General features: G+C 46.3%; 1 protein-coding gene across 1 annotated transcript in view; it reads right to left on the bottom strand.

Annotated features, from left to right (window-relative positions):
• Window positions 1-23,367, bottom strand: part of FAS (Fas cell surface death receptor) — a 28,157-nt gene extending 4,790 nt beyond the window's left edge. The window contains exons 1-6 of the mRNA XM_047088704.1: window positions 23,259-23,367; window positions 9,215-9,380; window positions 4,483-4,620; window positions 3,352-3,460; window positions 633-691; window positions 410-478 (exon numbers count right to left, since the gene is read on the bottom strand). Of these exons, the coding sequence (XP_046944660.1) occupies window positions 410-478; window positions 633-691; window positions 3,352-3,460; window positions 4,483-4,620; window positions 9,215-9,380; window positions 23,259-23,288 (571 nt within the window). The 5' untranslated portion in view covers window positions 23,289-23,367. The remainder of the gene's footprint in view (window positions 1-409; window positions 479-632; window positions 692-3,351; window positions 3,461-4,482; window positions 4,621-9,214; window positions 9,381-23,258) is intronic.
• Window positions 23,368-25,260: the final 1,893 nt, after the last annotated feature.

Here is a 25,260-nt window from a genome sequence, read left to right as displayed (position 1 = left end):
GCGAGATCGTGACCTGAGCCGAAGTTGGACGTTTAACTGACTGAGCCACCCGGGCGCCCCACTTCTTGTTCTCTTAATGCATGGGACCGTCTCAGTGAGCAGTAAAGGATGACTTCTCGTCCTTGGCCAACTCAGCTGGGGCCTGGATGAAAACATCTTTGTTCACAGGGAGGATGGGAATATCCATTCGGGACTCCAGAACAATTGTTTAAAAACAGTAGCTGAGGGATGGCCGTACCCCTCGTTCTTATCAGGTCTCAGGGGGGTGCATCTAGTGGCAAGAATTTAACAACACAACAAGGCTGCCTACCTGGCAGTTTTCTTATGGGTAGGAGACAGATGGGAATTCTTGTGAATTACTACCTCCCAAGTTATTTCATCCTGCAGTTTGAACACAGTAAGAACTTACAGCAACATACTAGTGCGGACGGTGGAATCAGGAGCAGGGCGCAAAGCCACAGAAGTTTGGAGCTGGGTCCTGTAGGGAGAAACATGGAGCGCTGAACGTGAAACCAAGTCATCTGTGAGATTAAACAGAGTACTCCCAAAGAATCAGAAGGGATTGGCTTTTCGTCAGATTCTCCAGGGGGGACGAGAGAAAGGAGAATACAGTCATAAAAAGAAATAGTCACCTTGTTTACATTTGGTGTTGCTGGTTGGTGTGCAATTCTCAAGGATTCCATGTTCACACCTAAAAATGAAAGAACACAGAGGAAATTCAAAATGCCTGGTGGACTGGCTCCTTGATCATCTGCAACGACACACTATGCACGCAGGGCTATTTTATTTATCTTTGCATCTCTGGCAAACATATTCCCTCAAATGTTGCTAGATTAGCTTCTAACGCTGGCACAAATTCATCACATGATTTGTATGTTTGGGTGAGAAATATCCTACAGAGGGACTATGTTTTAAAAGACAAAGAGTTGAGAGGCACCTGGGTGGCTCAGTCGGTTAAACAACCGACTTCGACTCAGGTCATGATCTCACAGTTCGTAAGTCCTTGATCTCGGGGTCGCAGGTTTGAGCCCCACAGTGAGCGAAGGGATTACTTAAAAAAAAATCCTTACGCTGCCAAGAATTACAGAAAGGTAATAAAACATTGACAATTAGGAAAAAGGATGAAATGGACAAAGATCTTAAAACTGGTAGGAAACAACTTGAAATCATAAACTGCCAAAAAACTATTTCAAAACAGTCCCACTGAATTATAAAAAGACCCGAGGACAAGCACTACCCAGGATACTGCTTAGAAATCCCACCCAGCTGGCCAGTAGAGATGTCAGGGCATCCAGCGGTGATGAGGACACTCGAGAGGAAAATCCTTGGGGTTTTCTTCAGACAGCCGAACCCTGACAGTCAGATTGTCCGATTGCCTGAATGAGATGGGTTCAGCCGATGCCCTAAGTAAGCGAGCTAGGATAAGTTGCTTATCCACCATGAGCCTGTTTCCCCATCAATAACAAAGAGATAACATCTGCATCCAACAGTTATGGTGAGAAGAAAATGGAATGGAGATTATGAGGTATTTAGAACTATTATTACAGCTGACCCTCGAGGATATGGGGCTAGGGGCACTGACCGCCAGCCCCCCCAGTGCACAGCTGAAAATCCGCATACAGCTTGTGACTCCCCTAAAACTTAACTACTAAACAGCCTACTGTTAACCAACAGCTTTACTGATAACATAAACAGTGGATTAACATATTTTGTATACTGGGGCCCCCAGGTGGCTCAGTGCGTTAAGCATCCGACTCTTGGTTTCTGCTCAGGTCATGATCTCATAGTTGTGAGATAGAGCCCCACATGGGGCTCTGTCATAACAGTGCAGAGCCTGCTTGGGATTCTCTCTCCCTCTCTCTCTCTGCCTTCTCACACTCTTATCTCTTTCTCTCAAATAAATAAACTTAAAAATACATATTTTGTATACTGTATGCATTCTATACTGTATTTTTTCTTTTTTGAGAGAGAGAGAGAGAGTGCAAATGAGCGAGGGGCAGAGAGAGACAATCCCAGGAGGGGCAGAGAGACAAAGAGAGAGAGGGAGAGAGAGAGAGAAGCGGGGCTCACCCAAAGAGGGGCTGGAGCTTACCTGATGTGGGACTCAAACTCACGAACCGTGAGATCATAACCTGAGTCGAAGTCAGATACTTAATGACTGAGCCACCCAGGCAACCCCTATACTGAATTCTTACAATAAAGTGAGCTAGAGAAAAGAAAATGACACTTAAAAATCATAAGGAAGAGAATATACATTTACAATGCTGCACTAGACTTCTTGAAAGAAACTCACACATAAGTGAACCCACACTATTATTCTTCTTATTTTCTTACATTAGTCCCTACCTATCCTGTCGCCATGAGGCACTCTCAGACATGTGGGACTAGAAGTAAGGGCTAGGTTGACTGCCCGTAATTTAGAATTTTCTAGTAAGTAAGAGACATAAGGCATCATGTCCCTACTTGTCAAGCCAACGTTCCCAAGGTGAAATACAAGTTTAAGGCCAGGCACATGAACATAATGCTAAACGTTTCTGTTTGCACAAAACAATAACTTACAAAGCAAAAGCTAATATACAACACATATTACCCACCCTGACGTCACAGCAGTGAGGCTGACAGGAGAAGTGAGTATTATCTGCGTCCTCTGAGTGAGGGAACTGGGGGTCAGGGAGGCTAGCTGACTCTGCTCAAAATCCCCCAATTAATCAGAAGAAAAGTGAGATGCACCATCAGGTTTTCTACCGTTGGGTCAAAACTAAGATCTGTAGCATGAAAGACAACACCTTTTGTCATCTGGCCCTGGCTCCTTCTCACCACACCCCGGCCAGCTACTCTGCTCTCTGGAGTGTCCGCCTGTCTCTCGGCAGATGTTGTTCCCTGCTCGAGATGTCCTATCCATCTGTGTACTCCAGGGAATGTTCTCTTTCCTCTTTCAAGACTCTGGCCACGTGTCATATCTTCACACCCCGCCCCCCACCTCCCCAGGCCGAGGGGAAAGGTTCTCCCGTAGAACTCATAACACCCTGGGCGCAAGTCTCTTCTGCTGTTCGACACATGGGGTTGGCCCCATAACCATTGTTTTTCTTGACTCTCTCGGCCTCTCTCCTGAGACGTTTGATGCCAGGAACATGGCTTGCTCAGAACATTTGTTAGCTTACACAGCTCGCACACAGCACATAGGAGATGTTCAATCAACGTTCGGACACTGGATGTTTGAATGAACGAAGAGGCAGAGCAAGACTAGAACCCAAATTCTTGACTCCCAGCCAGTGTTGTTTCCCCCCTAGGAAGACATGGTCTGTCAAGGTAGATCTCTAGCATTTTGATCAAAGAAAGATGAAAACTTACATCATGCACGGGTTACAGTGTTCACACAGAGAGACGTTACAAAAAAAGTTTGATTTACATCTGCACTTGGTATTCTGGGTCCGGGTACAGGTCTTTTCCACTTCTAAGCCTAGAAAGCCAATTTTCAGACTATTAATTAGAGCAGCTGGTTATAAGTGGACCCTGCAGATGGTGAGCAGGGGCCACAAGAAGTTTTGAGATCTACCGCTTAAATCGGCACATCTTCCGTAACACAGAGAGTATTTACATGGCAAACAGGTAACCCCAGGTGGAAATAGTCGAAATCATTTTAGCAGAGTTTTAAGTGGGCAGACAATCCAGCAACTAATGCCACCTCACTTTGGCTTAAATAGTTTCCCTGTTCTTCTGGAGCCCGGCTGCTCAGGGCCTGGGTTGTAGACCAGCAGCAAGCAGCATCACTTGGAAGCCTGTGAGAAATGCAGAATATCAGGCCCTGCTCCAGACCCAGTCAGTCAGACCAAGGCCAAAGCCCTCACTCAGAGATCCTTATTTAATTGCTCTGAGGTGGACCTAACAGTTGACATTTTTCATAGCTCCCTGGGTGACCCTAATGTACAGCCACAGTTGAGAAACATTGCTTTAGAGCCTGCGTGGGGCCAAGGAAAGCTTCATGTCCAGAGATTTCTTGATATCAAATGAAACTGGGAGTATTTGTTACATTTGAATCTAGGTTCTCACAATAGATTGGGACAGTCGTAAAAATTCAGGTCCCCCATTGGAATTATCAGGACAAAATCGATCCTCAAAGAAGGGGGAGCATCCCACGCACCTCTGGATTCCTCTGTCCTTGTATCAGAAGGCTTCTGAGCTCTTGAGGGCCACGACAAGAGCATAAATCAAGGTGGCGAAAAAATGTATGCAATTTTGATCGGAACCTGTTCGCCAGGTTCGTATTTAGTTATTCTGGGAGAATTGCCTGGATTTGACCCGCAAATGTGTAGACAGGTGATTAGCCTGGTACCTGGTCCCGCTTCACCCCGACCAGCTCCATGCTGCCCTTTTCTGTGGGCGCACATAGTACGAGAGTAGGCCCCAATTTCAAATTGGATTATGCATGGTTCTACGTGGAGCCCCATGATTGGTCTTTTGAGTGCTTTTAAAGACGCCTACCATGCTCCCCATCACAAATTCTACATCTTCTGCATCTGGGAGAAAAATGGCTCCTGTCTGTGTAGTCCTTCCCTTCTTCACAGGATATACAGGATGGTCTACCCCCATCTTCTTCACAGTCGGCAGCTTTTCGTGTGCCTGCCCAAGAGAGAGATGGAACGAGTGTTTGAACACAAGGTGGTCACGCAACAGCATGGGAGACATGCAGGTATGACAACAAAATGGGGGTCAGGGTTGTTAGGCTAACGAAGTACAAATACAACGGGGGAGAAGGTTATTGTGAAAATCACGTCAACAGACAGGACGGCTCCCAAGACTAAACCTAAAAGAGCGACTGAAGGAATATGCCTACAGACGTAGGATGATTAACAATAGGATTATAAATTTTAATTTTTTTATTGTTTATTTTTGAGAGAGAGAGAGACAGAGTACGAGCTGCAGAGGGGCAGAGAGAGAGAGGGAGACACAGAATCCGAAGCAGGCTCCAGGCTCCGAGCTGTCAGCACAGAGCCTGACACGGGGCTCGAACTCACAAACCATGCGTCAGACGCTCAACCGACTGAGCCTCCCAGGCACCCCAGGAGTATATCTTTTTTAAAAGCTTACGATGACCAAATGCACTTGAAGAAATGCCTCTAGCAACTTTTTTTGCAAGGAGGTCAGAGGTTGGTATTCATTCAATTTCTTTCTGTTCCTTTGCCATTAAGGGATAGAGTACGTTTGGATGGGAAGGCGTGAACGTATTTATAACATTTATCATCAGGTTTGTTTGTTTTTTATCTCAGTACACACAATCGTGAATAATATTCACATTTCCTTTACAAATAAAGTGAGTCACTGTATCGGTGTTAGTAAGCTTTATACAACCATGCTTTCTCCTGAAAATTCATTTATTTAACAAGTGTTTATTCAATGCCTGTTGTGTGCCAGGAACTTTCTAGGAGTCAGAGATGCTGCAGGAAACAAGACAAAGCCTAGATCTTCAGGGGCTCCGTGTTTCCAGGGAAGAAGCAGAAACTGCACAAGTAAGTATATGATGTCAGGTGATGGTAAGTGTTCTGGGGAAAACACGGGGGTAAGTGCTATGTTGGGCAAGAGCTAGAGAAGGAAAATCTAAGAGGAAGCAGGGCTCGTGACCCCAATTATTCATGGTATTAAAAGAATTAAAAAAATTAAAAGAATAAACAGAGTCTGTCTGCCACACACATGTGCACAGCAACAATAATTTAAGCTATTTTTCCTGGATACGTAACTTTCTTAGTAACACGATAGCATTCTTTCTGATAAAACAAAATACTACATACGCAAATTATGCAATTTAAACATGGATGATATGATCATAAACTAAGACAATAGTGTGCCGATAGAAAAAAATAAACCAATTGTGAAAACCCAGAACCAACTTCAAATTCAAATACAGTGCTGTATAACATCACAGGGATGCTTAAGAAAACTGAGCCAAAGTTCAATTTTCCTCGCTTGCCAGTGGTAGTGTTATACTGGTTTATTTCTAAACGAATCGGCCTCCCTAGCGGGTTACCTTGCACAACATGCCCAGCCCAAGGTCTAGGGCATGACAGGCATACAAGAAACCCAGAGTTTTCTCTCCTCCGATGTATACAACCTAAATTTATCAAAGTATCAAAAGTGAGCGGTTGTTTTCTTGCAAATCAGATTTTAAAATACATGTGTTTCTGAATGTGATAGTATACCTGCTCACCGTAGAGACTTTGGAAAAGTTAAGGAAGTCTAAAAAGCACCTATATGTCAACCACTCCGAGAGATTCACTATCATTTTGGTGTGTTCTTAACGCATATGCACGCACACGTACATGCGAGTCTATGTGCATGCGGTGTGTGTGTGTGTGTGTGTGTGTGTGATGTATTCAGTGTACCACAGAATCCTTCTTATCGGATATGGTGAAGGGATGGCTTTTTGATCAGTCAATCAAAAGTCAGTTCACGTAGAGAATCATTGAAAAAAATACTGTAAATATTTCAAATTATGAAACATAACTATATAATGACTTCCCAGTCTGATGGCACAGAAAAAGTTGTTATAATTCCAGATTCTTCCTCATGTAAGTGACATCCAAAATGCCTCCTTTCTTGTTTTTCTTCCCTTTCCTCCCTCCCTCCCTTTTTTCTTTTCTTCCTCTTTTTGATGGAAATAAAACCTTCAAGGTACCAGTAATTTGTACGAAAAGCTTTCAAGGACTTTGTGATTGTTCCATTGACTTTGATCTCATCTCGTTCATCAACAATTCTTTCAGCGACTCGCCTTTACTGAAATCCTGCAAACATGGAAATGGGTTTTCATAGGAATAAAATCTGCCTTTTCTCCGTATTCATATAGCATGGGTTTATATAATAGTTGATTAAATTACACATGAATATCACAGCACCCATGAGCATAAAAAGAGTTGGAAGCAATGTGAATAGCGATAAGCCTACAATTCAACAGGAGGGAGAAGGAAGGGCAGCGGATCAGTGTGCATTCGTCACCGCCCAGGATTCTTAGGGATGCAGCAGAGACAGTCGGGGAATCCAACCGACAGATCAGTGAGAAATCCCCTCAGGGAATTTACACCTTGAGGCTCATGCCAGAAATCTATGAGAAAACATGATATATTTGCTCGAGACATTCTAACTTTTGAATACTCCCAGATTTACTTCACTGATCCCACATCACAGGGTACCACAATGAAATGCCATGCATACAATATTTTCCTTTACATTTGACTACTTTTTAATTTTTTTTGATGTTTATTTATTTTTGAGAGAGAGAGAGAGAGAGAGAGCACAAGCAGGGGAGGGGCAGAGAGAGAGACACGCACACAGAATCTGAAGCAGGCTCCAGGCTCTGAGCTGTCAACACAGAGCCCAATGCGGGGCTTGAACTCACCAACCGCGGATCATGACCTGAGCCGAAGTCGACGCTCAACTGACTGAGCCACCCAGGTGCCCCTATGTCTGATGATTTTTAAAGACCTTTTCCCCATAAATTTATTACTGTAACAGTAGGCATGAACATTTTCAAGTTTTTGTTCCGTGTGTCCAAATTTCTTTCTTAAAAAGTTAGTAATAATTTACATTCCAGTCGTGGTTTCTGAGAGTTCTTATCTCACAAGCCAGCTCAGCGGGGCTGAAAGCACTTCTTCAGAGAAAATAAAACAAAGCAAATCAAACAAAAAAAGCAAACACAAAAGTTCTTGACAGTCTGATACGCAGAGCCTCTTATCCATGTTTGAATTTGCAACTTACGCTTTAAAGACATAAGGATCTCAACCCAGAGGCCCCACGGGTGATGTTTAACAAGGTATAAAAAAGCTAGGAAGCCATTCTTTATTCCCATTTGGAGAAGACGAAATAAATGTAAAGAGGATTAAGTCTAAGTGGGTGGGATTCTAAGGGAGATTTTCCATGAAGGTTATTAAAAACTGGACAGGAGCCCAAGGGAGGCTGGTAGCATCTTTAGGCACAGGACCTAAGCCTGTTCAGCTGCTGGAGTTCTGGAAGCCTGCAGACCCACTACGAAACCTACCACGCTCGGTCCTTATTGGCTGTGTTAATCTACGGCAGTCCAGGTGCTCCTCCCCCTACCCTCCTGCCTCCCTTCACCGTGCAGCTGAGAGGGGTTCATGGCGGCAGGAACTAGCCCTCAACTCTACTCCATGTTGAAAACCAGGCTTGCCCCACAACTGCGTTTTTGCTAAGCTTCGAATTTGCTCGTGTTCGAAGGATTTCCGATCTGAAATTGGTTTGCGTTTCAAAACCCTGGTGTTCTGGGGCGCCTGGGTGGCGCAGTCGGTTAAGCGTCCGACTTCAGCCAGGTCACGATATCGCAGTCCGTGAGTTCGAGCCCCACGTCGGGCTCTGGGCTGATGGCTCAGAGCCTGGAGCCTGTTTCCGATTCTGTGTCTCCCTCTCTCTCTGCCCCTCCCCCGTTCATGCTCTGTCTCTCTCTGTCTCAAAAATAAATAAACGTTGAAAAAAAAATTTTTTTTAAAAAAAACCCTGGTGTTCTAAAATTGTTGGCCTTTGTCCACTGCTTTTCTCGCTCACCGAGTCGCAGCTGCAAAAATGCAAATGTATTTTGCAGGCTCCAGAGACCTTCCAACCAAAGGGAATTGCTAGACACATCTCTGAAGGGTGGAGGGTCCCTTGCTTTCGGAGCCCCACAATTACTATGATATACTATGATATATTTTAGTCAGGCCCATTGTGATGAGTTTTTTTTAAGTGTGTTTTTATTTATTTTGAGAGAGAGATAGAGAGCAAGCAGGGGAGGGGCAGAGAGGGAGAGGGAAAGACAGAATCCCAAGCAGGCTTCACGCCGTCAGCACAGAGGGCAGATGCGGGGCTCGAACTCAAACTATGAGATCATGACCTGAGCCGAAGTCAAACTGACTGAACCACCCAGGCGCCCCTGTGATAACCTTTAACATCCACACATGAGTCTTCTTTTGCTCCTGAAAAACAGAGCTGAAGAAATGTTCTCCCTCCAGCGGCACCTGTCATTTATAAATGGTATTTATTTGTACCCGCACCCAACAAGCAGGATACAGTTGAACTACATTAGCGTCCGGAAAGTAATTTCCCAGTTGTTTCTCTTTCCAGCAATGCTGATAGAGGAGAACCAAGCACCGCGAACATTTTTTCTCCATTATTACTCCGTGCTACGCCTCACCCTGACTTTCCAGCTAACGGCTGGATGTTTTGGGTCACGTACCAGGAGGGCATGGCAGACAGCAGAACTTGCTCCCACGATGCAGACCTTCCTTGCATCCAGGCTCCCCTTCGGTAGCGTTCTTACTCAATTTCAACACCTTGGAGTTGGCATCGGTGACCTGAGCATTGTCGCCTCTGAACAGTGATCCGGCAACAGAGGTAAGTATCTGAAAAAGGAAAGCATGAGCAAACACTGACTTGTCAACCAGGCAACGTGGTAAACAGGGGTGACCTGCCCCGAATGGTTACATTTGGTGTCGTACAGGCAAAATCCACGTGGGGCTGCCTCCTTCTGCTGACTCACCTCCGGAAAAGGAGCACACTGGTTGTGTGACAATCCAAACTACTCTATTAATGGCATCGGGGATGATAGGAGCCAGGATTCTGGGCTCAAGTGAACCCTGGCCCCCCAGTTACCGGCCCCATCACTGTGGGTAAAGTCCCTCAAATGCTCCCAGTCTCCATTGCGTTATCTATAGAGTGGAAATGATGTCCTTTTCATGAGTTTGTTGTGATAATTAAACGGAATACGCCCTTAAAACTCTTCACGCGATTTCTGGCACATAAGAAATAGGGGCCCAGTAAATTGTATTGCTACTGTTTTCTTAATTACCATTATGGTTATTGTCACACAGCTCTAGTGAGGGACGTCGTGACGTACGAAAACCAGTAAATTTCAAAATGACTGATTGCGGTGTGAATCCCGGCTTTTCTACCAACAGGGTGGCTTCAGGCAATTTATAAAACCACCCTGACCCTCAATTTCCTGACTCGTAGGTGACGACAGCACTTTGTGTCTTGGAGAGTTATTAGGAGGATAAGAAGTGATAGCTTCTCCCAAACCTGGCATTTAGTTTATAACAAGTTCTATTTCTTCTCTTTTTATACCTAACCACAGAACAAACAGTTTTGATGAAGTCTTGTCTGGTTGTCCAACCATACAATGAATCCGATGGGATTTTCTTCACCTTTGTTCAGAAAAAAAAAATGAACTTCTTTTAGTGGAGAACCAGTCTTTAATCTATTTTCAGTTCCCTTCTTCTGGAGATAAAAGTCCATCGGTTTAAGTGATATCGGTGTCAAATTTATCTTAGTCGGTTACACACCAGACTTCCTTGGAAAAACGAGCCCCCCAAAATGTACGGAAGCATTTGGACATAATCTCTGGTTGGTTCCTTTCTCTGACTGCCTAAGTATTTTTGGTGTCTCTAACCATAAATATAAATAATTCCTTCTTTTAGGTGGAATATGTGAATTCTATTGCTAAGCATCCAAAAAATTTAAACTCTGAATTCCGAAGACTTTTTTTTAAGGTCATTTTTCACCGTTTTCATGGCACATATTATTTTTTCTACTTTACGGCATAGTAATAATACCGGCACCTTCTGAGTCAACAGAACTAAGTGTTCTTCACGTATAAGCCCCTGCACACAAGTTCCTACGTCTTCCCTTCTAGCCCCTCCCCCCATGTCACCAAAGCCTGTGTCCCCTTCAGGTCACAGGATACCACGGGACCTTACAGGAGATGAGGTGGCCCTCTTTTCCTCCTGGGACGGTTGTGCTTAAAAATGCATTTCTAAAATTCGGTCTTCTTCCAAGAGGGCGAATGGCACCAAAATATCAAGAAAATATCTCACTTGACCGGGGTCTCTCGCCAGCAAAAGGTAGGACTTGTCTGAGTCTCCAAATGCCTTTCACGGTGGCGTTCTTTCCCTGCACCCAAGAGACAGGGGCACTTACTACAGGCTATAGCCTACACATATGCTTTCTATGTGAACACTTCTGCGTAAAGAACTGGTATCCAGATCAGAGGAATAATGCCTAAATACGCTGGCTTCACTGCCTCTTCAATCCCACAGACGTTCCTTGAGCACCTACTATACGCCAGGTTCCAAGAATACAAAGTAACATTGATTGTAATAGACAATGAGTATTAAGTGTCCAAAAACAGATTTGCAGGCAGGTTGTTTGTGGTGCATTAATAATTTGGGGATGTTTTACACTTTATATTGGCATGCCTCTTACTTTTTAATTTTTTTTAAGTTTATTTATTCTGTGAGAGACAGAGAGTGAGCAGGGGAGGCAAAGAGAGAGGGAGAGAGAATCCCAAGCAGTCTCCACACTGTCGGCGCTGAACCTGATGCAGGGCTTGAACTCAACGAACTCTGAGATTGTGACCTGAGCCGAAATCAAGAGTTGACGCTTAACCAACTGAGCCACCCAGGCGCCCCGGGATGCCTCTTGGTTTTTTAAAAGACTTTTGAATCTATGAGCTTTTTCTTTTTTTTTTTTTTTTTTTTTTTAATTTTTTTTTTCAACGTTTATTTATTTTTGGGACAGAGAGAGACAGAGCATGAACGGGGGAGGGGCAGAGAGAGAGGGAGACACAGAATCGGAAACAGGCTCCAGGCTCTGAGCCATCAGCCCAGAGCCCGACGCGGGGCTCGAACTCACGGACCGCGAGATCGTGACCTGGCTGAAGTCGGACGCTTAACCGACTGCGCCACCCAGGCGCCCCTCTATGAGCTTTTTCTAAGCCAAAATGTGCAACTTGGAACAAAAGATCTTTATTAGCATCCAACTCTCTTTTCCGGGTGACTGTTGCCCACTTCTTACTTTATCTGTGGGTTATCCTGTCATCCGGTTAATATCAGTCCCTCTTCTAGATCAGAGAATCAAAAGCTAATGCATAGTAACTGAATTGGGCGTCCTGGGAAAAATAACGTGACGGTAAGCATAGCAAAGTGTTGACTGCTGAGATGGGAAGGGCTTTCCAATGAAAATTTTCCAAATTTTTAGGATCCTTATTCCAAAACCGTCTGGCTGTTCTATATGACGGTCAGGGATTAAACATAGTAGCCATCCCAGGCGTCGCCAGCACCTACAAAGTCTCGAGCCAGTGTAAAAATCTCCCCACTGCCGGAAGTTACCAGGGAGTGCTGTTTGCAACCGGTAACGCAAGACTGGATGTAAGCACCCCAAATTCCTTCCCGTCGTCAGGCACCTCCACGGCTGTGAAGACGGAGGTCACAGTGAGTAACACTCGCTCTCCTCTTTCAACTCAGGTTTCCCACCAGAAACTGAAGAAAATGGTACATATTTAAACTCTGAAGAGACTGATGGGGACTGAGTCAGCCCAAATTGACAAGTGAAAAGTGCTGAGAGCTGATACCCAATCCTGTGTGCGTGGGGGTCTCCTAGGCCCAGGGGGCCCCATCCTCCTTGGTATTCTAATTCCATCCAGTATTGCTGAGACAGCGTTACGAGCGGGTCCACGAGTCATTCTTGGTTTAGGCGATAAGTGCTCACACCTTACACTCACGGGTTGTGATACGAATGCAATTTCTGGAGAACCGTGCGTCTAGTCGACTTTCTAGAGCTGTCTAAAACCAATGTACTTTCTAACTCACGTTGTTTTTGTTTCACAGTTTTTTTTTAAGTTTATTTATCTATTTTGAGAGAAAGAGACAGCGCACGAGCAGCGGAGGGGCAGAGAGAGACAGAGAGAGGGAGAGAGAGAATCCCAAGCAGGCTCCGTGCTGCCAGCACAGAGCCCAACGTGGGGCTCGAACCCATGAAACTGTGAGATCATGACCTGGGCCCAAACCAAGAGTCAGACGCTCAACCGACTGAGCCGCCCAGATGCCCCAGTTTTGAAATTTTTCATTGGAAATCAAAATCCACTGTCCCAAATCCATCAAGACATTGAGACATGTAAAACCCAGGGTAGAACATGGAAAGACACGACTATCACTGGCCACGAGCACAGACATCAGGCCCAACCTCATTTCATGTCTGATCGCATCTGCTTCACAGAGTTGAGCTCAAGTGAGCCTCGGAGACTCAAGTTAAATAAGAAAAAGAAAGCTGATCTAAAGGGCAAGCAGTGACTGGTACAAAATGTGATGTAGGCAGTGCCCCGTGCTCCATACAGCTTGTATTTCCTTTTTGATGGTTGCATTAACTCAAGTTTGCAGTATGCAAAGATTTAACCCAAACTGTCCGGGCAGGAACTGAGGCATTTGGACTGTGACAAGGCAGGAAACCCACAAAGAACTAAATGATCTGAATGCTCAAAAAAAAAAAAAAATGTTTGCAGAAAAGCTGAAAAGGCCCGAAAATGGGTTAAATTAAAGGTCTGAAATGTGAAGAAACTAAGTCAGATGATAACCAAATGGGAAACAATGAAAAAGAAAAAGAGTTTTATGTCTCCATCATCCTAAAGATGAGACAGTCAGAGAACCTCAGTTGTGTATTCTGCTGGGAATATTCTCTAATCCATTAATCCATTAATTAACTGAGCAAATACTTTGTTGGGTACCTACTATGTGCCAGACAGGTGCCTGGAACAGAGCAGTGAACACGTAAAGACTCTATTCTCATACAGATTATATGTAAGTGAGCTGTGTTAGTCAGGGTTCTCCAGAGAAATAGGACTCCGAGAGAGAGAGGGTGTGTGTGTGTTTGTGTGTGGGAGAGAGAGAGAGAGAGAGAGAGAGAGAGGCTTGGCAAGTCCAAAATCTGATGGGAAGTCAGGAAGAGCTGACTCCAGTTCAAGTCTGGAGGCAGAATTTCTTCTTCCTCGAGGTCTGCAGTCTCTGTGCTGTTAAGGCCTTCAACTGATTGGATGAGGCCCACCCACATGGGGGAAGAAAATCTCCTTTACTCAAAGTTTACCACTTTGTTTTTTTTTTTTTAATTCTGTTAATGTTCATTTATTTTGAGAGAGAGAGAAAGAGAGACAGAGCATGAGCGGGGCGGGGGGAGCAGAGAGAGAGGGAGACACAGAATCCGAAGCAGGCTCCAGGCTCTGAGCTGTCAGCACAGGCCCAACACAGGGCTCAAGCTCACAGACCATGAGATCATGACCTCATGACCTGAGCTGAGTCAGATGCTTAACTGAGTGAGCCACCCGGGCACCCCAAAGTCTACCACTTTAAATGCTAATCTTGTTAAACAGTGGCAACAACAAAAAACAAACACAACACCACAAATACACTGTCATCAAAACACCCAGAATAACATGTGAGCAGATATCTGAGCTCTGTGGTCCAGTCACGTTGGCACATACAATTCAGCATCCCATGCAAGGATACGACGTGAATACCCACAGAGAAATACATACTATGCCAGGGAGGGGTAAGTGCTATGTAAAGCAATAAAGAAAGCTTAGGGGGTGTGGAGACTTTGAGGGGCGGGGCGGTGCTCTTTGAGAAAGCGTGGTCTGGGAAGGCCACCAAATAAGATGTTTGCGCAGTGAGTGGGTGGAAATGTGGGGAAGAGCCAACGGGTGGCTTTCTGGGCAGGTGGCACTCAGACCTGTCAAAGTAGGGAAGAGCCTAGGGTCCTCAGCGAAATCATCACTAACAACTAGCTGTTAAAAAATAAGTGAAGATCACGTCTCCCGAGCCACACGAGTCATTAGCACTTTGACTAGCAAGCCACAGCGGGATTCTATGGCCACCATAACCGTAGACACAGCAACCTCATGGACCCCTGGAATGTCAGAGCAGAGAGGGGCCACAAACACCTGTTCAGCTGCAAGACAGACTTTAAAAAGTGGATCTCCGGGAGTCGTTCCTTATCTACAGGATTTTAACATTAAACAAAATTTTTTTAATGTTTATTTACGTGTGTGTGTGTGTGAGAGAGAGAGAGAGGGAGAGAGAGAGAGACAGTGTGTGAGTCGGGAAGGGGCAGAGAGAGAGGAGGACACAGAATCCAAAGCAGGCTCCAGGACCTGAGCCCAATGTGGGGCTTGAACCCACCAAACTCGAGATCGTGACCTGAGCTGAAGTTGGACGTTTAACCGACTGAGCCACCCGGGCACCCCTGGATTTTAGTATTTTCTGCAAATCAGAATATTTGTTTCTCTCTCTCCTGAATTATCCATGAAAATGTGAAGTGGGAGCTCTGGTCCCTCGGAAGGCCGTTTTCCCCGCTCCGGTGTGACATTTGCCTGGCCCAGTACAAAGTTCAACAATATGTATCTCCTCGTGGTAGTTACAACAAACCTTTGCATGAGGAATTCTCACTGTCTTTTATTTATATTTTATTTCATTTTATTTTATTTTACTTTATTTTATTTTACTTTATTTTACTTTACTATTTTATTTTATTTTACTTTATTTTATTTTACTTTACTATTTTATTTTATTTTATTTTATTATGTTTCTCTATTTATTGAGAGAGGGGGTCAGGGGAGGGCAGAGAGAAAGGAAGAGAGAATCCCAAGCAGGCTCCAAGCTGTCAGCGTGGAGTCGGACGTGGGGCTCGATCCTACAAACTGTGAAATCATGACGTGAGTGGAAACCAAGAGTTGGACGCTTAACTGACTGAGCCCCCAGGCGCCCCCTGCTGTCGTATTTTATAGTGCCCAGAACACACGAAATGACTTGTCCAATAATCTACGATTGGGAAGGGCCAAGGGAAAACCCAGCACTCCTGACCTAAACCTGGGCTCTGTTTTAGGTTTGTAAAATGGTTTCCTAACTACTTCTACTCCACTTAGGCACACAGACAACTCAGTGTGTTTTCAGACGCTTGTTGACAAGAAACAAAGAATCTGCAAAGGAAATGCATATTGAGGGTGGAAAGAGGGGGTCTGGCAGGAACTCTCTGAGAACCAGAGTCAGTCCCAAGTCTGAGAAAACTGAGGCAGGAAGTTTTCTTCCTGGCTGGGGTTCTGGCTGGCACAAGAGGCGAAACTCCACATCCTGGTCTGCAACTTGGGAAGAAGTGGGGTTTACGTCTCCTTTCCTCCGACATGGGTGCTGAGTTTCTGAGCACTGGCACGATGCTCACTGGGTCTGTGGTCTCCTGCAGGGGTGGGGGTCTGCAATGCACAAATAGGAACCCCAAGTCTCTCCCTCCCCACTAGAATCTTTGCACTGGCTCCCTTTGAGACTCAGAAACAGGGCTACATGAGAGTCTATTCCTTGTAGCAGGTGACGAGACACTGAGAGAGTAACTGGACATTCATTAGTCCCCAGCATCAGTGATGGATCACCCTTCACAGCCCACCACGTCCCTCAATACAAGAACTGAGGTGGGGACGGCCAGACCCGGAAATCGATCAGGGCCCCGCACCACGCACCACACCGCAGTGTGGCAAGCTGTCCACACGCTCCCCGGACTTGCAAACACTCAAGGTCTAACACGGTAGTTTCAGAGAGAGTGACGTCTCAGTGACTGAATTAAGCAAGCTGCTGGAAGACACTGGGACTGCCCTTTGGATTACTCCAGAGAAATCAATTGCCCTTGAGAGAGGAAATAGGATCTGAAATGGAAGTGGAAAAAAAAAAACAAAACACACAACTTTTTTTTTTTTCTATTCTTAGTGAAGTTGAAAGCAAACGGGAAAATAATGTTTGTGAGGTGGTGAAAAATGGCTGCCCTTCGAATGGCAAGAATGAGTAACAGGTGCATCGAAACAGTGTGAACTTTTTCAGGACTTCGCCCTGTCCCCTGCTGCTGAGGACATAAATGGAGCAAGAAATGATTCTGTTTCCTTGCTTGCTTTTTTTGATGTTTAGTTACTTAAAACAAAGGAGGAGAAAGACGTCTTCGGCCATGGCCAGTCCACCGTGGCCAGTCCACCATTTCCAATGATGAAAGGCATTTCTAATGTATTTGGGTAAAAAAAAAAAATCAGGCAACAGTAATGTCCTTTTGCAATAGGTACATTACTGAAACATGGAGAGGCAGAGAAATAAAATAAATTTTTCTGCATGAAAGAGATAAGTGAAGATTCCACTCCTTCTTACTCTTTCAAAAGGTGTAATCTCTTTTCTTTCTTAAGGCCAGCTTCTGAAAAGACCAAGAGAGAGAGAAAGAGTTGAGGCAGTTGGGGGGGCGGGGGGGGGGGCGGTAAGGGACTGGCAAGATCTCTGAGTGATCAAGCAATGAACAAAATACAGTGAGGGAATCTAGAAAATTTTACCTGGGATTAGATTTTGACTAGAGTTAGAAAAACAGTTTTCAAAACTGTGATGGAGATCAGAATCATGTAGTGATGCATTAAAAAAATAATAATAATAACGTGCGGGTCCTGCCACGGACCTAAAGAATCAGTCTCTGAGGACGAGGCCCTCCCTATGGCCACCTTCAGCAAGTTCTCAGTCCCGTGGATGTTCACCACGGCTGTCCTCCTAGAGGAAGATCTGAGGGGAGCCAGCCATGACGTTTACAAGTGACAAGTTGAGAGCTTTACAGACCAACAGCCTGTGTTCTGCCCTTGCAAACCAGAAGTTGACTTCTCCCCGAGAAACAATCACCCTTCCAAAAATAGGCCCGAAGGAAGGGAAGTCACCTTTGATGGAGGAAACACATAATGGGAGGGCTACAAAATTCTAAACAAGAGCCTGGAGTCCTTAAACGCCCAGGGGGCCAAGGAGGGAGCACAAGAGTACGTAACAGGCAATGGGGAGGAGAGTAGGGCATGCGGGCCTAGGTCTCCCACTTTTCAAGAGAAACCCAAATCCTCCACCATTTAGGTAGCAACTAATATTAAAAATATGTTCCAGGGGCGCCTGGGTGGCGCAGTCGGTTAAGCGTCCGACTTCAGCCAGGTCACGATCTCGCGGTCTGTGAGTTCGAGCCCCGCGTCAGGCTCTGGGCTGATGGCTCGGAGCCTGGAGCCTGTTTCCGATTCTGTGTCTCCCTCTCTCTCTGCCCCTCCCCCGTTCATGCTCTGTCTCTCTCTGTCCCCAAAAAAATAAATAAACGTTGAAAAAAAAATTAAAAAAAAAATATGTTCCTACAGGGACGCCTGGGTGGCTCAATCAGTTAAGCCTCCCACTCTTGATTTCGGCTCAGGTTATGATCCCAGCGTCGTGGGATCGAACCCTGAAACAGGCTCCATGCTGAGTGTGGAACCTTCTTAAGATTCCTTCTTCCTCTCTCTCTCTCTCTGCCCCTCCCATGCACCCTCTCTCTGTGTCAAAAGAAAATACATACTAACATACATATATACTGTGTATGTCAATCCCATGTGGACAAAAAAAGAAAAACAACAAAAAACCAGTCTGGGACAGTGGCCTAAATCTACTAAGACATCCATATGAAAAAACAGTCTACTTTGATCAAGGATTCCTTGTGAGGATGGCAAAAAACCAAAGCTCAATCATCAGCACGGGGCAAGAGCATAATCCACACGCTCTGAGTACATATTCTCTCTCTCTCTGTCTGTCTGTCTTTGTCTCTCTCTTCCAAGATCTCTGCCTTCAGAAATCAAAAGCGTCCATGTTTCCCACACCTTGTATTTTTACAGCCTCGCAGAGCACAGAGGTGAATACATCTGGAATCTTGCACGACTTGACCAGGGGACAGCCTGTCATTAATGACTCCGTGGCCAAGTTTATTCCAATGTTGCAAGTTTATCCCAGCTCACAGTTTAACAAAACCCACAGGAGGCGCGCTTGCCTTGCTGGGCTCAGCGTGTCTGCCCATTGACCTGTAGTCTGATTTGCTCATTTATAAGGCTGGTCTTGCTCCAAATGCCCAAGTCCATGCTAAATTCACTATCATCCTCACACCTGGTGGAACTCGGGCCAGTTGTCCAACATAGATGGCTGTTTCTAAACGCCCACAGACGGCTGCGGTGGTGCAAAGATCGTACTTTGCACAGAGGTTCATTCCAGAACAAGAAGGGAACAGATCAAAGGCAAGAAGGAGCTCATTCCTTCGGGGGAAGGTGGGGTTACCGATGCTACCAGATCAGTTTCTTCCTAATTAGAGCTTTACGGTTTCCATCTCACTTCAAAGGAAAGAAAAGGGCGCAAGTGCATTGAGTTTTGTTCCTGTTCAGGACTGAGCTGAAGACACTTAGCTGGTGTTAGGAAGCTAAAGGCATTTTGTTTTTCTTTTTCAAAGCAAGGGCCTTCCGGAAATGAAAAGGACTTTTGAGGTAGTTAAATGCCATTTCCCCACATTTGGGAAAAGATACACACAGACAGCAAAAGGAATATAGTACTATATACACTAAGGTCCTGACAGTGATTTACAAATAATTTTTTTGGTGATAAGACGTATAGAGATCGATCCCAGTACAATTAGAAATGTTTTCTTTATAATAAGAGATTATTACAAGGTAATAAATAAAATAGTAAGTGATGAGCATTATAGAAATCCAAGTGCACTGAATAAATGCCCTCTCTGTAAACACATCCAATACAAATTAAAAGATAAAAACTGTGTACCCAAGAAGGGACAGAAAGCAGACTATAAACACCACTGAGGAAACATGTAATTATGTGCAAGTGTAGCTGAAACCAAGAGGCCATAAATAAAATAAAAACTGCTTGTATTTGGTGGTGAAAAAATGGGGCACCTGGGTGGCTCGGTCGGTTAAGCGGCCGACTCCGGCTCAGGTCATGATCTCGCGGTCCGTGAGTTCAAGCCCCGCGTCGGGCTCTGTGCTGACAGCTCGGAGCCTGGAGCCTGTTTCAGATTCTGTGTCTCCCTCTCTCTCTGCCCCTCCCCTGTTCGTGCTCTGTCTCTCTCTGTCTCAAAAATAAATAAATGTTAAAGAAAAAAAAATAAAAAAAAATGTGGCTTTATTTTCTCAAGAATTACTTTTTGTTTCACATCATATAGTCAATTTCTCTCTCTCTACTGACTTAAAAGGAAGAAAGAGATTCACTGTCCTAAATTTGGTTTCGCCTTGCTTTTCATCTTATGGGTCAACTTTTTAAATATGCCCTTTTATGATTTTTCATCCTAAGGCAACGGTCTTTAGTACCTATTACAAAACATGTGCTCACGAGGGACTTTTGGGACCAAGATGATTTGCCAAAAGGCACTTCATTCACTAGGGGTTTTCAACTGGGGGATTTCCTTATTCAGGTTTTTAGACATCCCTTCAGTGTTGTTTATTTTCTCTAACTGCTAGTTGTAATAACTGGAGTCATCTGGCTTCGCTAGCCTTCTGAGAGATTTTTTCAAAATCCTGACAGTTCTATTCTAAGAGCTATTTAGAAATAAATTACTTGTCTAGTGTCCCAAAGAGACTTACATCCAAATCCTGGGTCCTCTTTGCTTCTCACTCTTTTTACCTTTCCCCCTCTAAACTTAGGGCAAGAACTAAAATTTCGTTTTCTAAAGTTTTAAACTCTGATTTGCCACTAGGGGTGGTAACTGTGTGTCAGAGAGGGAGGAGGGGACACTTGTTGATCTAACTGGAGCTAAGACTGGGGCCCTGATGGGCTCCGTGTAGCAATTTCATTTCTGCCTCCCAATCTTGCCATCGTTTAGAAGTCTGTGTTTTTACAACCCGGTGGTTATTGTTTTAAATTACATTTCGTAATTTCATTTCTTTCTAAAAATGTTTGAGTCCATTGTGAGAGAAGTAAAACCCATTAAAAAACACATTGTGTCAAAAAAATAAAACAGGGATGCCTGGCGGTTCAGTGCATTAAGCGTCTGACTCTTGATTTGGGCTCAGGTCATGATCTCACAGTTGGTGAGATCGAGCCCTGCAGTGGGCTCTACGCTGGCCGTGGGAGCCTGCTTGGGATTCCCTCTCTCTCTGTCTCTCTCTCTCTCTCTGCCTCTCCCTTTACCCCTCTCCCCTGCTCACATACTCTCTCTCTCTAAAATAAAAAAATAAGAAAATTTAAAAATTAAAAAAAAAACACACACTACAACTCATTTCATGTTTCTTAGGTTGGTTTAAAGGAAAATGACTAAATTATAAATTAAGCAATCGTTCTTAATTCTTCCACCAAAAATCTTCCATATGATCGCTTATAAATACACTGGTTTCTTTTCAAATGCCCTCTCCTTTCTCTTGGCCATAATTTTAAGACAACTGCTCTAAGAAATGTAGAAAAAACTGTGTACCTAGTACTTGCCTGACCACAGACCTCAACAGTACAAGATAAAACCTACCAGAGGCACGTGCTAAAAAAAAAGAAAAAAGAAAAAGAAAAAAAAAGAACAGAAAAGAAAAGAAAAGAAAAGAAGAAAGGAAGGAAACAAGCAAGATGTCCCCACAGCTCTTTCTCAGACACATTTCTACACGAGGTCTGACTCTTTTACTGTCTCCTTTAGACACTCGTGAATTGTCTGGGGATTTCAAACTTATTTCTTGTAGGTGCCACAGAACAGCAGCGAGAAGCTGGAGGAGAGAAGGCTCCAAGAAGGGAGAGAGAGACGTGCGGAGGTAAGAGGTGGGCGCATCCCTGGACCACGGGCAGCAACAGAGACTTGAAGACTGGAAAACACCGAGGGGAAGAATACATGAGGCAAGCCCATTGCCAAGGTTAAACATCTGCTTCTGGGTTCCACTCCTCCCGCCATTTTCTCATTCTTGTTACTAGTAAGTCAGCACTGCTACCTGCAAAGGCACAAAAGCCAGCATTTGCTGGAAACACAGGAGGTGACACGACAGACAGCGTGGAAACATCTTGAAGAATACAGGTGTGCTCTTGGGCGAGCAGTGGGCACGAGGCGGGATTCTGTGTAATTAAATTTAAGAGCCACGTTGGAGGGGCGAAACAGAACGCACACCACAAAATAGAGACGGCGATTGCCTACGTGATGGGGTTGTGCCAGATTTTTTTCTTTATTGGTCTGCACTTACAAATTTTATTGAATAAACCTGAAACTTCTTAATCTGCTAGGCCATATATTATATGTAACTATAATAAACAAATATGTAACATTACAGATATCATCATAATAGGTATACACACACATTATTTGTGTGTGCATTCTTTCAGAAAAGCAAAAACTTCTGGAAAAGATGCAATAGTATACAAGTTAAAAAACGAAGCCCTTCTGGGTTTGGATAACTTTGCTACACTCACTAGTGCTGCTGTCCCAAGAACTGGGAGAGATTTTGCAAAAGCAACCGGCCCTGCGATAAAGCAGTGGTTAAGGATAGGAAGAAGAGAGTGTAGTCTGATTTGTACAGATCAATTTTGAATCTTACACCTTCTCTAAGAGAGCTCCTAAAGGAAGCCAAATATTGCGCATTACTTCCGAAAGGCCCAGTGAGTTGTTGTTGTTGGTTTCTCCCTCCCCCCCCCCCCATATCATAAGATGGTTCCAGACATCCCTGCCCCTTCCCTTTCAACTTTTGGTGTGGTCTGTGGTCTGGAAACCAGGTCTCAGCAACAAGTTACCTGGGCTTTGGACCTAGGTCTAAATCCAGGCCCAGCTCTGCCCCTTACACGCGCTGTGCGATCTCGGGTGCATTTACGTGAGCTTTCTGGCCTCCATGTCGCCATCTGTGAAATGGAGCTGAAGGCATCTTCCGCGGCCCGCACCCGCGGTGAGCTTGGACTGGGGTGGCATTTATAAGCGGCCCCATCACGGCGCTGGGAGCTTGGGTGGGTCCCGATAGGACGAGAATCCGTGGACTCCCGTGGAGCTCAAATGACCCAAGTCCCTTCGACGGGCCACCAGGCTGGCACTTCTGAGCTTGGGGACTCTCCCTGCTGCCCGGGATTCGAGGCCAAGGTCGGGCGCCCGGGTGAGGGCGCGCTGGGATCAGGTCCCACCTCCCGCCCCGGGGGGCAGAGACAGAAGCGGCAGGGGCGCCAGCGCAGCCAGGTTTCGAGAAGAAAAGGAAGGACAAAAAGAAACGAGACGAAAGAGAACACAAACCTGAGACGGTGACTTACAGTCTCAAGGAGAGGGATTCCCGGAAGGGAAATAAAACCAGTTTCTTTTTCTGTCCCCTGATAAGAAAGTCACAAGCCTCCAGAGGCGCATTCAGCCCCAAAATCACTTTCCCGAGCCAGAAACGGCTCGGGAAACCCCAGCCCGAGGCCCCCCACCGCCCGGAGGCCGCTCTCTGCCCCAAATCCCGGAGCGGCCGCGGAGCGCGCGGGGTCGGTCCCCGGGGTCGGTCCCCGGGCCCGGCGCGCACAGCCCCCCGCCCCGGAGCCGGACGCGCAGCACCGATCCCGAACACCCCCCACCCCCCGCCCCACCTTGTCCCCCATCCCCGGGGAGGGGGCGGCTCTCAGATCCCGGAGAGCCCCCCCCCACCCCGCAACGCGCCGCCCCCGCCGTGCGCCCCAGGGCCGCGGACTCACCAGCCAACGGACGGCCCAGGGCCCCTTCATGGCTGCGGAGCGCCCCGCCGGCCCGCCAGAGCCTCCTCGAGCGCCAGCGCCGCCGCCCCGGGGCCCGGGAGGAGTGACCGCCGCCTGGCCCCTCCCCGGGCCCCGCCAGCCCGCGAAGGAGCTCCCCGCCCGGCCCGCCCCGACCGCGCTCCCCGCGCCCCGGAAGTCTCCCAGCACCTGCGCGCGCCCCGCCGCGGCTCCCCGAGACCGTCCCGGGGCCGGGGCGCAGGGGGAAGCCCGGCCGGGGAGCGCCCGGGGCAGGGGGAGACGGGGGGAGGCGCCGCGCGGGGCGCAGGGAGCGGTCAGGCTCGGGTGCACAGACGGGCATTCCCCGCGCGGAGGCGTTTCCGCGAGCGGCCGGCGGGCGGGGTTTCAGGTGAGGACCCCGGGGGCCGGCTGGCCGTCCTGCTGCGACCCGGAGCCTCGGCCGATGGCTGGGAACGTCCGACGAAGACCCGGCCTCCCTCCGCTCGCGGGCGGTGGCTGCGATCGAGGCTCCCGAGAGCCCCTGACTGCGGTACCCGGTGACAGCTGTCCCGCAAAGGGTTCAGATGTTGTGCCCTGGGGATTCGCCTTTATCGCTCAAGGAGAGGACAAAGCTAACGGGTTAGGACACATCACGCAGCTCCAGCAGCATTTCGTGTTCACGAGGACTTCCCCTCCTTGTTACTCATCATTTCCTGGCCAATTCTCTCTCTCTCTCTGTCTCTTTAAAATTGCAGTTCTTTAGTGATGGCGTTAACACAGTTCAAAGTCTTTACTGTTTTGGAGAAATTGATCTGTCTGGTCAGAGAGTATTTTGCAAGAATTTTACAGAAGGGAAGTTTGTATGACGTCGTTGGGAGTGTGACTCTGAAAGCGGTTCCCAGGCGGGGCTCCAGTGAAGTACTCAGCATTTCTTCCCACCCTTCGTGGAGTTCTGAGCCTCGGTCTCCCCCGCCCCCGCCCCCCTTTCTGCTTCCTTCCCCTTGGCCGGCTTCGTCTTTGTAGACATTTTCTTCTGGAAGACTATTCAGGCCCCCAAAGCCTGGGGCAGGTGGCCCTCCTGGATGCCTTCGCTCACTTTGTGGTTCAGCCTGCACTTAAGGCCCTGACTTGTAGGTGTTGGTTTGATTCTGCCTCACCTTCCAGAAGGTTGTCAGCGAGCCCTGTGAAGACTGGCTGGCCAGCGCCCTTCAAGTGCCACTGTTCCCCCCCAGAACAGACACAAAAGAAGTAAATGGGCGTGGGGGGTATCACACGGGGACTGTGCGTATTATCTTTGCGACTTTTCTGTACATCTGAAACCATTCTTTAAAAAAAAGTTCATTGAAATAAAAAAACAAAACAAAACCATAAGAAGAAGGAAGGAATGAGGCAAGAGGAAGGAGAGAGAGAGAGGCCATGACAACATCAACATCTCCTGAGTGTGACTGATGAGCCAGCAACTTTCACAAATGGTTCCTACTGACGTGGTACTTACTATTTTAGGCCAGCAAGGTGGGTGATTATTAAGCTAACTTGACACATAAAGAACTGTAGCCAAAAACGGTTAAGCAACATTGGCAAAGTTGGTTAATCAATAGCAGAGCCAAGAATTAGCTTAGATATTTTTGCTCCTGGGCCCTGCTCCTGCTGTCCCGCACTCCCCCAGTTACCCTCAGGTTCCGTGAGATGGTAATAGGTGTTTTGTGGGGGAGACGGGTGTTTCGTGAGGGGCCAAACGATTTTAGAATGTTCTAGATTTAAAAAATGTAAACAGGTCTTTTAATCCGAGACTTCTCGGAGCCTTTCATAGGCTAATATGCATTGTGACTGTCTACAAGGGGGTATGATATACACTGTGGCCCACGCTTGTGTGTCTTCTTTATGGGATCCTTTCAAGACCACGTATGGAGTGAACACCTCATGAATACGTTGGCGTCCTAGGGAAAACAGTTTGGACATTTCTACAAGTTATTTTTATTTTTAACAACACGTTCCTAAGGGCCTC

Source organism: Lynx rufus, unplaced genomic scaffold (genome assembly GCF_022079265.1).
Source record: "Lynx rufus isolate CCGP_SWC_20201006 ecotype Redwood Valley unplaced genomic scaffold, mLynRuf1.p SCAF_25, whole genome shotgun sequence".
Classification (NCBI taxonomy): Eukaryota; Metazoa; Chordata; class Mammalia; order Carnivora; family Felidae; genus Lynx; species Lynx rufus.
This window is presented reverse-complemented; position numbering and strand designations above follow the sequence as displayed.